Source organism: Microtus oregoni, unplaced genomic scaffold, assembly GCF_018167655.1.
Source record: "Microtus oregoni isolate MIOR12 unplaced genomic scaffold, Mior012 000008F_ref0000371, whole genome shotgun sequence".
In the NCBI taxonomy this organism is placed as follows: Eukaryota; Metazoa; Chordata; class Mammalia; order Rodentia; family Cricetidae; genus Microtus; species Microtus oregoni.
The window spans coordinates 47,437,157-47,448,605 of NW_024543067.1; the positions used below are offsets into that span (position 1 = coordinate 47,437,157).

At 39.2% G+C, this 11,449-nt stretch overlaps 1 protein-coding gene across 4 annotated transcripts in view; it reads left to right on the plus strand.

Annotated features, from left to right (window-relative positions):
* The window catches only part of Zbtb44 (zinc finger and BTB domain containing 44), a 53,355-nt gene that overhangs the window by 33,337 nt on the left and 8,569 nt on the right, over nt 1-11,449 (plus strand). The window contains exons 3-5 of one of the 4 annotated variants that reach the window (XM_041656965.1): nt 5,783-5,867; nt 8,642-8,805; nt 10,426-10,726. In XM_041656965.1, the coding sequence (XP_041512899.1) occupies nt 5,783-5,867; nt 8,642-8,805; nt 10,426-10,726 (550 nt within the window). The remainder of the gene's footprint in view (nt 1-5,782; nt 5,868-8,641; nt 8,806-10,425; nt 10,727-11,449) is intronic. The other 3 variants (XM_041656966.1, XM_041656967.1, XM_041656968.1) reach the window with 3 other exon arrangements.

Below are 11,449 nucleotides of genomic sequence, written 5' to 3' on the forward strand. Positions count from 1 at the left end.
AAAAAAAGACACCAAATAAACCTAGAGGTGGCGCACTCTAATCTCAGCACTCGGGAGGCAGACACAGGCGGATCTCTGAATTTGAGGCCAGCTTGGTCTACAAATTAAGTTTTAGGACAACCAGGACTACACTGAGAAACCCTGTCTAAAAAAAAAAAAAAAAAAAGACAATGAACAAGAAACAAACCCAGCAACAAAGAGCAGTCACTGAAGTATTTCAGCTTGGTTCATGAATTTACCTACCAGGCAAGGGCAGTTTGCATCTCAAAGGATTTGCCCAGCTAGCTTACACCCGAAATAACCACACAGAAACTGTATTCATTAAAACACTGCTTGGCCCATTAGCTCTTGTTATTGGCTAATTCTTACATCTTAATTTAACCCATTTCTATTAATCTGTCTATTGCCACGTGACTGTGGCTTACCGGCAGGATTCTAACCAGCGTCCATCTCAGGCAGGATCCTTGGCATCTCTCACTCTGCCTTTCTTCCCAGCATTCAGTTCTATCTTCTCCACCTTCCCAAATTCTGCCCTATCAGAACCAAAGCAGTTTTTTTATTCATTAACTAATGAAAGCAACACATGAAGAGAAGAACCTTCTACACCATTTACCCTTTTCTGTTTAAACAAAAAGGAAGGCTTTAACATAGTAAAATTACATATTCTAGTCTTCAGTGTTAATCAAAGAGCTTTAATACATGACAGCTAGACAATCTCCTAGGCTACTATTTCTGTCAGATTCTATCACCAAAGACTTACTATAGTGAACAGTTCACTTCATTGCTTCTTTACAAGGATGATCACACCACAAGGCTTTTAGGGTTTTGGGTTTTTGTTTTTTTCTTTAAGATGATCAAATAGATACCAAATAAAGTTACCGGAAGGACCCCAACTCAAAATGGCTTACAGATCACTAGAGCCATTTTTATTTAAGATTATTTTTATTTAAGACCTTTGTCCAATTCCATGCTGCAAAATATTGCTTGTGTTGGGCAACATCTTCTGGCTCTGCAATCAAAAATGCTCCGTTTGCCATCATGATGAACTTCTGCAGTGCTTAGCCAGTGAACCTGTTAAACACAGAACACTGCCATCGTCTCTGCCTTACGAGAACTGCCAGATGAAATACATTTTCAGATATGGTCTTCTGGCCCAACTTTCTTACAGTGTTGAAGATACGGACCACAAGAATATACCCTAGCCAAATGGAAGAGGACCATGATAATATCCCACATGAGCATTTGGCCTCACTGGTCATAAAGTACTCCCACTGGTGCCTTGGCCTGACTTAGAGCTATGTGATAGTCAAGATCATAAAGGCCATGATTGTGAACCTTACCACCAGCTGTGTGTACTTGCATTTCAAGAACAATAACCAGCCTTGTATCTTTATTCCAATTCCCTCGACTTTCAGGTTAGTAAGATGGAACTCAAATACTACTAAGCAGGTATGTCAGAAATAGTGTTTCTCACAGATGAGCTATAAGACACTGTTGATTCTGAAGAATGATATATGTGTGGTGGTAGACTCCAGGGAAAACTAGAAGATCCAAGGGTAATATACTTTTTGTTCCTAAGAAGCCTATTGGCAAGAAAACACAACCATCTGTGATAGCAAGGACTGTAGCCAGTTAGAAGTACTGATGTCCAGAATTCTTGGAAAGCCTGAATTCCACCTCTGGAGCCTGTTTGAGCATCACAGGTTTTGTGTCTCAGCGACTGTCCATCTTGTGAACCCTGGCTTTGCCTGTCTGCTGCAGTATCTACTCTAGGCTTTTTCATGGTGACCCAAATGACTTCTTATTTTTAACTGTCAACAGCAATCTTCCAAATAACCTACTATTGATCATGAAAGAATATCTGGACATAAGACCCTGCTGTGCAAGAACCAAGAAAGCCTGGTGTCAGCCATGACAGAACCTTCTTTGCTGTACTCACACTACGCTGTCATTGTATTCTTTATAGTAGCTGTACATTGGTCTGTGGTAATTCTGAAAAGGTTTAGAATCCTGAATGAGAAACAGAAAGATTGAAGGAGCTCCACTTTCAGGTTTGCCATTATTTTGAGTTTTGATTGTGAGCCATCACGTTAGACATCATGCCTGTTGGTTCTTTTCTGGAAGAGGTTATTTTTATAGCTCTCTCTCTCTCTCTCTCTCTCTCTCTCTCTCTCATACAGTATTCTGCCTGCATGTCAGAAGAGGGTACCAGATTTCGTCACATGGCTGTGAGCCACCTTATGGTTGCTGGGAATTGAACTCGGGACTCTGGAAGATCATCCAGTGCTCTTAACCATTGAGCTGTCTCTCCAGCCCTATTTTTTATAATTTTTAAATAGTTTTTCTAGCTCTTTAGAAGCTCTTCCTGTATCCTTGCTGCTCCTCCTTTTTTTCCCTTTCTCTGAAAGAATAAGTGAGGTCTTCTGTTGTGTAATCAAAACTTGTAGATTTTCAACTGGGCATGATAGCGTACCTGTACTCCCAGCACTTAAGTGAGACAGGAGGATTAGAAGTTAAAAGCCAGCCTCTGCTATGTAAGGAATTTGAGACCCACAGGAGCCACATGAGAACCCTGTTTCAGAAAAACCCACACTGAAAGGGCCTTATGATTTTTTTTTGGAGGGTTTTGTTTTTGTTGGTTTTTCGAGGCAAGGTCTCACTGTGTAGCCCTTACTGTCCTGGAACTCTCTCTGAACCAGGCTATTTTTGAACACAGAGATTTGCCTGCCTCTGCTTCCAAGGTGCTAGAATTACAGGCATGCTCTACCACCTCCCAACTATGGGCCTTATATTTTTTAAGAATAGTACAAAACTAACTAGTCATAGACTCTCTCGTTGAGGAGAGAATGTTGAGAGCTTTGCTAGACACAGAGGGAAGAGTATGGACACCAGGTTTCTATATGAGTAAGTGCAGGTTTTTTCAGTCTTAGGTTGCTCACTTTAAAAGACTGGATTGCTAGGACTAAACCTGCTCCTTATCCTTTAAACTCTAGGACTAGTCTGTAGCAGTCATCTGTGGTTGTTGGCAGATTAGAAGAGGGAGGAGGGAACTGGGGAGGTAGTTCAGTGGGTTAAAACATTTGCCAGAGTTCAGATCTTCTAGCAACCACATAAAGCCAGGCAAGCATAGGATTGCTTAGAAGACAGGACTACCCCACCCCCCAGAGCTGGCTACACTACATTAGCTGTATTGGTGAGTTCAGGGAGAGACTTTACTGAATTCAGTGTATTCAAGAAAGAGCCAGGTGTCTACATTTGGCCTACACACATGACTACATGCATATGAAAGAGAAAGAGGAAAAAACACTTGCCTGAAAAGTGATCACCCACTAGATCACACACATATAGTCAGTCATTCTGGGTATGCAACATGTGGACAGGCCAGTAAACTCTGCAATATCCTCTCCCTTATTTTCATGTTTTACCAAACCCTTCTTTCTCTAATAGTCTCTATTTTGTCTCTTCTCAACAAAACATTAAAATGATTTAAGTGATTTTAGATTCTCAATTCTTTTGCTAAATCCAATCTGCTACCAAAATATTCAATGAGATTTGTTTTTTAGCTAGAATTTTTCTTTTAAATCTTTTATTTTGTGAATAATTCATTGTTCTCTGCAATCGTTCAAACCTGTTAAGTGGTTTTCTATCTAGTTTTTTCTAAGTTTCTGTCATCTTCCTTGTAGGTGTGTCTCTCTGTTGCCTTGCTTCCTTGCTTACCCCGGTTGTTTGTGGCCTTGTTTTCTGTCTTTTATGAATGTAAGGGATCAGGCTGGCAGTGGTGGCACACACCTTTAATCCTAGCACTTGGGAGGCAGAGGCAGGTGAATCTCTTAATTTCAAAGCCAACCTGGTATACAGAGTGAGTTCCAGGACAGCCAGGACTACACAGAGAAACTGACTCTGCTCCCCCCCCCCAAAAAAATGCAGACAAATTCATGCAGAAATATAAGTATTACTTATACAACACAGTGATAATATCTGTAGGCCTAATCATACAAAGTACCAGAAAATTTGTTTCAGAATTGAAGCAGGTAGGAAAGGAAGTTGAAGCTTTATATTATGTAGGAAGTAGTAAAGGTTTTGGTTAGACTTGGTAAGTTATATACTGCCCCAGGTTCTGGGAGGAGTTGTTAGGAACAGAACCCAGGTCATTGTCCATGCTAGGCATTTGATTTACTACTGAGCTACACCCCAGCCCAGCATATATGTAATGACTAAGATAACCAACCAGTAGAACCAGTAGGGAAGGTATAAAATTTCCAATAGGGAAATTTGGATCATACATATGTGTATTAAGCTACTTCTGCAAGAACATTTACACCACTATAGTTCATACTGCCCTTACAAGGGGATGTGTTGTTAATATTCGATAACAATGAAAGTAACCTAATTATATATAACATGAATGTCTACAGTGTCTAAAGAAGCAAACCCCATGAATATGTATGAGTATGTAATTCAACTTTACATAAAGAGTTTATAAATAGACATCACTAAACTTTTTTGTGGGATTTTTTTGGGGGGTTGTAAATAAACCAAGATACTAAATTGTATTGTTTTAGTGGGTTGATAAGCTTTCCCATAAATATCAGATAATAAATAGCTTAGACATAGATGCCATATAATCGCTAGCACACCACAGCCAGCCTTGTCACTGTTTAGTGAGACAAAACTGACACAGCCAGTGGTAGCATGTTTGGTACATATATTTGATAAAAAGATTACTTTAAAGGAAAGGGAGGGCAGATAATAACCATAAAAATGGGCTATTGCCGGGCAGTGTGGCACACACCTTTATTCCCAGCACTTGGGAGGCAGAGGCAGGCGGATCTCTGAGTTCGAGACCAGCCTGGTCTACAAGAAAAAAAAATGGGCTATTGGAGGAAAGGAGATTACTGATCAATGAGGACTTGTAGGATGTGGATACTTCATTGTGGCTTGTATTTAGACCACTTAAGTGTTCACTTTTTGTCCTTTTAATTTTTTCCATTATTTGTTTTATGTGTGGCTGTTTTGCCAGCATGTGTCTCTCTGTACCACCTATATTCTGATGCCCTTAGAGGCCAGAAAAGGTGGTCTTATGCCCCGAAACTGGAGTTAAAGACAGTTGTGAGCTACCATGTGAGTGCTGGGAATTGAACCCAGGTTTCTGGAAGAGCAGCCAGTGCTCTTAATGGCTATGCCATCTCTCAGTCTAGACCCCTGTCCTTTAAATTTTTTGTAAACATGTGTGACAGTGTACCAACTCTTAAAAGTTCTAAATTGTCTGGCTGGAGAGACGGCTCAGCGGTTAAGAGCATTACCTGTTCTTCCAAATGTTCAATTCCCAGCAACCACATGGTGGCTCACAACCATCTGTAATGATGTCTGGTGCCCTCTTCTGGCCTGCAGGCATACATGTACACAGGATATTATATACATAGTAAATAAATAAATATTTTTAAAAAAGTTCTAAATTGTCAAATGCTTTCTTAAAAATATGGTTAAGTATCATTTTAATTTTATATGGATTTCAATTTGCATTTAAATTGTGTTTTCCCAAGGTTTCTATTAAAGAAATATACCTGAAAGAATTTAAATATTAAAACAAAGTTACATTTATTGTCATCTTGCTGGCTTTAAAACAAGTGAATATTTAATCAAAAATAAAATATAAATACTGTTTTTTAATAGAATGTGAACACTAGATAAGTTAGAGGATTGGGTTTGTGGCGTGCAATTAACATCATGGCTTATTTGCATCATGAATTAACAGCTGTCCCTCTTAAAAACCCTTTCACAGGCTCAGTAGATGAAGGAGTTACAGAGGGGTTGCCTACACTTCAAAGCACTTCTAGCACCAATGCTCATGCAGACGATGACGACAGGTTAGTACCAACATAGCGTGTCTTTTTCTTATGAAGGTTGTTGGGCTTACAGCTCTAAATTCAGACTTGTATAAGAAATTTCTTGAGACTTTATTATAATTTTGCACATTTCCAAATTTGTGTAGTCCCCCCCACACCTTATATAATGATTGCTCTCTTGCCTGCTACAGTTTCCCTAGTCCTGTTCTACATATCATCCATAATTCCCAAGGAATTGTCTTCATTCAGCTTCTGAGGACTATATTTTCCTGTTTTCATCTCATCACTTCTCATGTAGCCTTCTGTATTTAATCTCTAAGTTCTTTCAACTCTATCTTCAGAATCCTTAGTTCACTTTTCCTCTGTACTACAGTCACATTGGTTTAAATCATCTTACTATTATAGTTTTCTTGAAATTGGCCCTTGATTGCATTCTTCACTTAAATTCATTCTCCATGTATTACCAGAGCATTTCATTTCATTTCATTTTTAACTAAGATGCCATGGTTTTTACTTAAATTCTCAATTCTTGCTGGGTGATGGTGGCACACACCTTTAATCCCAGCAGGTATTAAAGGCAGAGGCAGGCAGATCTCTGAGTTCAAGGCCAGCCTTGTCTACAGAGTGAGTTCTGGGTTAGCCAGGGCTACAACCCTGTCTCTAAAAACAAAAATAAATAAATCTAAATTCTTTGCTGTTTATAAAGTCCTGCATGATTCAAATTTACATGACCCTCATCAGTTCTTAAAACTGTCCATATTGTTCCTGCCTTTGGTCCTTTCTATCTCATAATCTTTTGGTGTGGGAGAATTGTCTGTATTCTGTCAATCATGTTTTAAATAAACGCTGATTGGCCAGGCAGGAAATATAGGCAGGAAAACCAGACAGGAAGTAGAAATGATGTAATGAGAACAGGAGAATTCTGGGAAGGAGGAAGTTGATTCCTCCCACTCCTGCCTAGACCACTGAAGCAGCAGGATGTGATCTTCCCCACTGAAAAAAAGGTACTGAGCCACATGGCTAACCTAGATCAGGAAATGGGTTAATCAAGATGTGAGAGCTAGCCAGTGAGAGGCTAGAGCTAATGGGCCAGTCAGCTTTATAACTTAGAGAGGTCTCTGTGTGGTTTTTCTGTGGGACTAAACAGCTGGGGGACCTGGCAGGACAGAAACCCCAACAAGCAGGACCCATTCATGTTACAATCTTTGCTTAAAATAATTTCTCCCCTGATTTCTACTCACTCTTAATTTTAATAATTTTATATATATGGGTGTTTGGCCTGTGTATATATTTGTTTACTACATCTCTGCCTGGTACCTGCAGAAGCCAGAAGATGGCATTAGATCCCCTGGAACTGCGGTTTCAAATGGTTGTAAGGCACCATGTAGGTACAGGGATTCGAACCCTGGTTCTGGAAGAGCAGGCAGTGCTTTTAACAACTGAGCCGTTTGTCCAGCCCCTTCTTTGACTGTGGCCTTCAAATCAATGACATGTCAGTTCTTAAAGAGACCTTCTGACTGCCAGCTTAAACCAACACCCAATCACTGTTGGATCTTTCTGATTCAATTCTCTACCTTCTGGTCTTTTCTATGATTATTACTTATTTCTCACCACTGAATGTAGAGTCTACTGAATGAATAATTCCTCATACAGAGAGCAGAACAGTCTTAATACCTATATTTGCTGAAAACTTGAAGAATTCAAAGATGTATTATTCTCTAGTAGTTAAACCTGGAAGATTATGAATTAAAATTATTTCATTTAATTAGCAAAGGCATAAATAAGATCAAGTGTCCTTATTCCTTAATTTTAAATAGTAATCAAACTGTCTGTTCTTTGCCAAGTCATGGTAGTATGGAGATGAAATAGCCTTTTCTCTTGAGCTCTGTTGAGTTTTCAGGGAAGGAAAGAGGTAGATGATGTAGGGAAGCAGATCATCAACAGTAATCTTCAGGGAGTTTGTACTGTGTTTAGGAGATTACCTACTAAAACAGTAAATCATTGTAGGTTTTCAGGAAGAGAAGGTACTGACTTGTTGGCATGTGGTCTATAGAATTAACCTGACTAGCTTTAATATAAAATATTTAGCTTTAATAAGGGGAAGAAGAGGGAAACTTACAAAGCCAGAGTTTCAGCAAAGCACAGGAAAACAAAGAGGGAAAACAAGCATACATCGATGGTTTTATAGGCTGTTTGGGGCCCCGGGGAAACACCCCACAAACAAGGTCATTGGTTGAGATTCCCCATCACTGACTCAACTACATTTTATAAAATGAGTGGATACTACTTAAGCAAAGAAGGTAGACTTGTAGAGAAAATTCACTGTAGGAAAACACAGCATATGGTACATTAGAGGAATTATTTTGCATCAAGTATATTTTGGGGAGTGAGAGTGACCAAAAAACGAGACTAGATATGGGAAGATAAGAGTTCATATATGAGTAGATTTAGACCCTTTGTGGGGGTTGAGAATTTATTCTGAAAAGACACTTTTAGCAAGATTTAAAGGGGAGGGGATGATAAAGGCCTAAATTAAAACAGGAGCAGAAAGGATGGAATTCAAAAGATTGAAGGGTATCTAAGGTAAAATAACTTGTGATATGTTCTGAGGGGTTTATGTCTATACTGAAAGATGCAGGCATTTTGGACAGTAATATTGCTTAACAAATATTTCTAAGTGAAAGTCCTTGTAAAAGTCTTTGTTTTTCCTCTTATTTGCTTAGCATTGGGCTGCAGAGATGTGTGTTCAACTTAAAAATCAGAGCCTGGTTTCCTTCTTTGGTTTATTTTTTTAGATTGGAAAATGTTCAGTATCCCTACCAACTCTACATTGCTCCTTCTACCAGCAGTACAGAACGACCAAGTCCAAATGGTCCAGACAGACCTTTTCAATGTCCAACCTGTGGGGTTCGATTCACCCGTATTCAGAACCTAAAACAGCACATGCTTATCCACTCAGGTAATCTTTGATGTTGTTGCATAAGGGGCATACCAAAACATTTGACTTTGCATTCCCAATTAAAATAGAATTTGTACTGGACATACCGGCCTATGCCTGTAATCCCACCACTCAATAGACAGAAACAGAAAGATCCAGAATTTGAGATCAGCTTGGACTATGTAATATAATAGAAAGCCTCCATCCAAGAAAGGGGGAGTGGGAAAGGAAGTGAAGGCTTAGTGGAATAAGGGAGGTGTATTAGAGAACAGGAAAAAAAAGCTAAAAGTCCAGAGAAGTCAGATGACACTAGGTTGGCTAGCTATGGTCTCCCCCTGCCCCCAAATTGTGATAGTGACTATAATGATACTGTTAATGTACTTTATAACTCCCTTCTTATTAAGCTGGGCATAGTGGTGCACACCTTTAATCCCGGCAATCAGGAGACAGAGGCAGGTGGATCTCTTGAGTTCAAGGGCCAGCCTAGTCTACAAAGTGAGTTCCAGGACAAGTAGGGCCGTTACATAGAGAACAAAACTCCCCTTATTAATATCTAACAATATTAAATACTCAAAAGCTTATTCACCATAAAGTGAGCCTATCATGATCATAACATACAGACATGTATGTAATCTTATTTCTATCTAATGTAGTATCTTAGTTTTCTTGTTGCTGTGATAAAATACCCTGAGAAAAGCAACTTTAAAGGAGAATAGGTTTATTTGGCTCACAGTTCCAGGCTACAATAAGTGCATCATGGCAAGGAATTTATAACAGCCGGGACTTGAGAGAACAGTCTTGATCCAGTGAATAATGTATGCATGGGAGTATCCATTTTGCCCTGTTTGCTAATACAGTTCAGGATTCCCTGCTCAGGAAAAGATCTCACTGGCAATGAAGCTAGATCTTCCCACACCAATTAACTTACTAAAGCTAAATCCTCAAAGACATGCCCAGAGGCCCATGAATCATGACATGCCCTACATGAATCCTAACAGATAGGTTTCAATGTAAACCTCTCTAATGAAATATATTTTCTTATTGGGGAGTTGGGGTGTCTAAGTGGTATAGTTTAAGTGTGTTTTGTGGCTAGAGGTTTGACTCCATGGTAGGAAATCGGGGCAGGAACTAACAAACATAAAATCCCTGGAGGAATGCTGCTTGCTCACAAGCTCATACTTAGCTAGTTTTCTTATACAGCCTAGAACCTCACACTCTAGAGAGTGATGCTACCCACAGTGGGCTGGGGCTTTTCTACATCAGTTAGTGATCTAGACAGTCCCCCACAGAGATGCAAGCTAATCTGATCACGAAATTCCTAAATTGAGATTTCATTCTGATGTGACTCTAACCTGTTGTCATGCTGACAGTTAACGCTAACAGGACAATTAATTCATTTTTGAAGTTTCTAAATACATGATTCAGAAAACAATTCAATAGATAGTACCCAGTACCTCCCCATTTTGTCCTTTTTTAAGCACTAGTGACTTCAAATATTCTGGAACATCTCTGAAAAACGTTAGTCTGTTTTATTGGCATTTTTTTTCAATTATGATCAAATTGTTATTCAGAAACGTGACATCTTAGAACCTTTTAGTTTATTTTAGTTTTCAGATGGTATTTTGCTGTTTTGTTTTATAGGAATTAAACCATTTCAGTGTGACCGCTGTGGAAAAAAGTTCACCAGGGCTTACTCGCTAAAGATGCATCGCCTAAAGCATGAAGGTAAACGCTGTTTCCGGTGCCAGATATGTAGTGCCACTTTCACTTCCTTCGGGGAATATAAACACCATATGAGGGTTTCCCGGCACATTATCCGCAAGCCTCGGATTTACGAGTGCAAAACATGTGGCGCCATGTTCACCAACTCTGGAAATTTAATCGTGCACCTGAGGAGTCTGAACCATGAAGCATCAGAGCTAGCAAACTACTTCCAGAGCAGGTGAGGTGCACAGCGAAAACCCAACCAGGAAAACTGCTTTCTAAATCTCCTGCTTTAGGGCAGCCTCTGTTCTGTTAGCAGGTTGCCAGCTAATTAGTCACATCCATTTTCAGTTGCCACTGTGCATATATACTCTGATCTCCTGATCTGATGAGCTTTTACTAAATCTCCTAAGTGACAAAGTCATATATGTTGTATAGTTGTATAGTATTAAAAAATATTTACTACAAAACAAATAGTAAAAATATCCCCACAGAAGACTCTTAAATATTTTTTTAGTGAGGTTAAATAAATTTCTATATTGGATCTTAACTAAATTTTACTAGCAGTATCTTAGTAATACGCAGTTCAGACTAGCCGCTAGCAAAGTTCCTCAGCACCACCCCTCCTATTTAATATCTTATGTTGCTAGGTGGTGATGGTGACACATAAAACTTTAGTGCCCGCACTCAGGAGGCAGACTCAGGCAGATCCCACCTGGTTCATAGAGTTTGGTTCCAGGACAGCCGGTGGTATACAGAGAAAACCTATCTTGAAAAAGGAAAAAGAAAAAATTGAAATCTTACGTAAAGGAATATCCATTGATCAATAAGAAGCATTGTTTGACAGCTATTACCATGGATATGATTAGATCCAGTAAGTCTCCTGTTTTTCTTAGTTTAGTGCTCTGGCTTTTTAGCATTAATAATTTATTATGATATTACCTTTCTGATTTATAGGTTA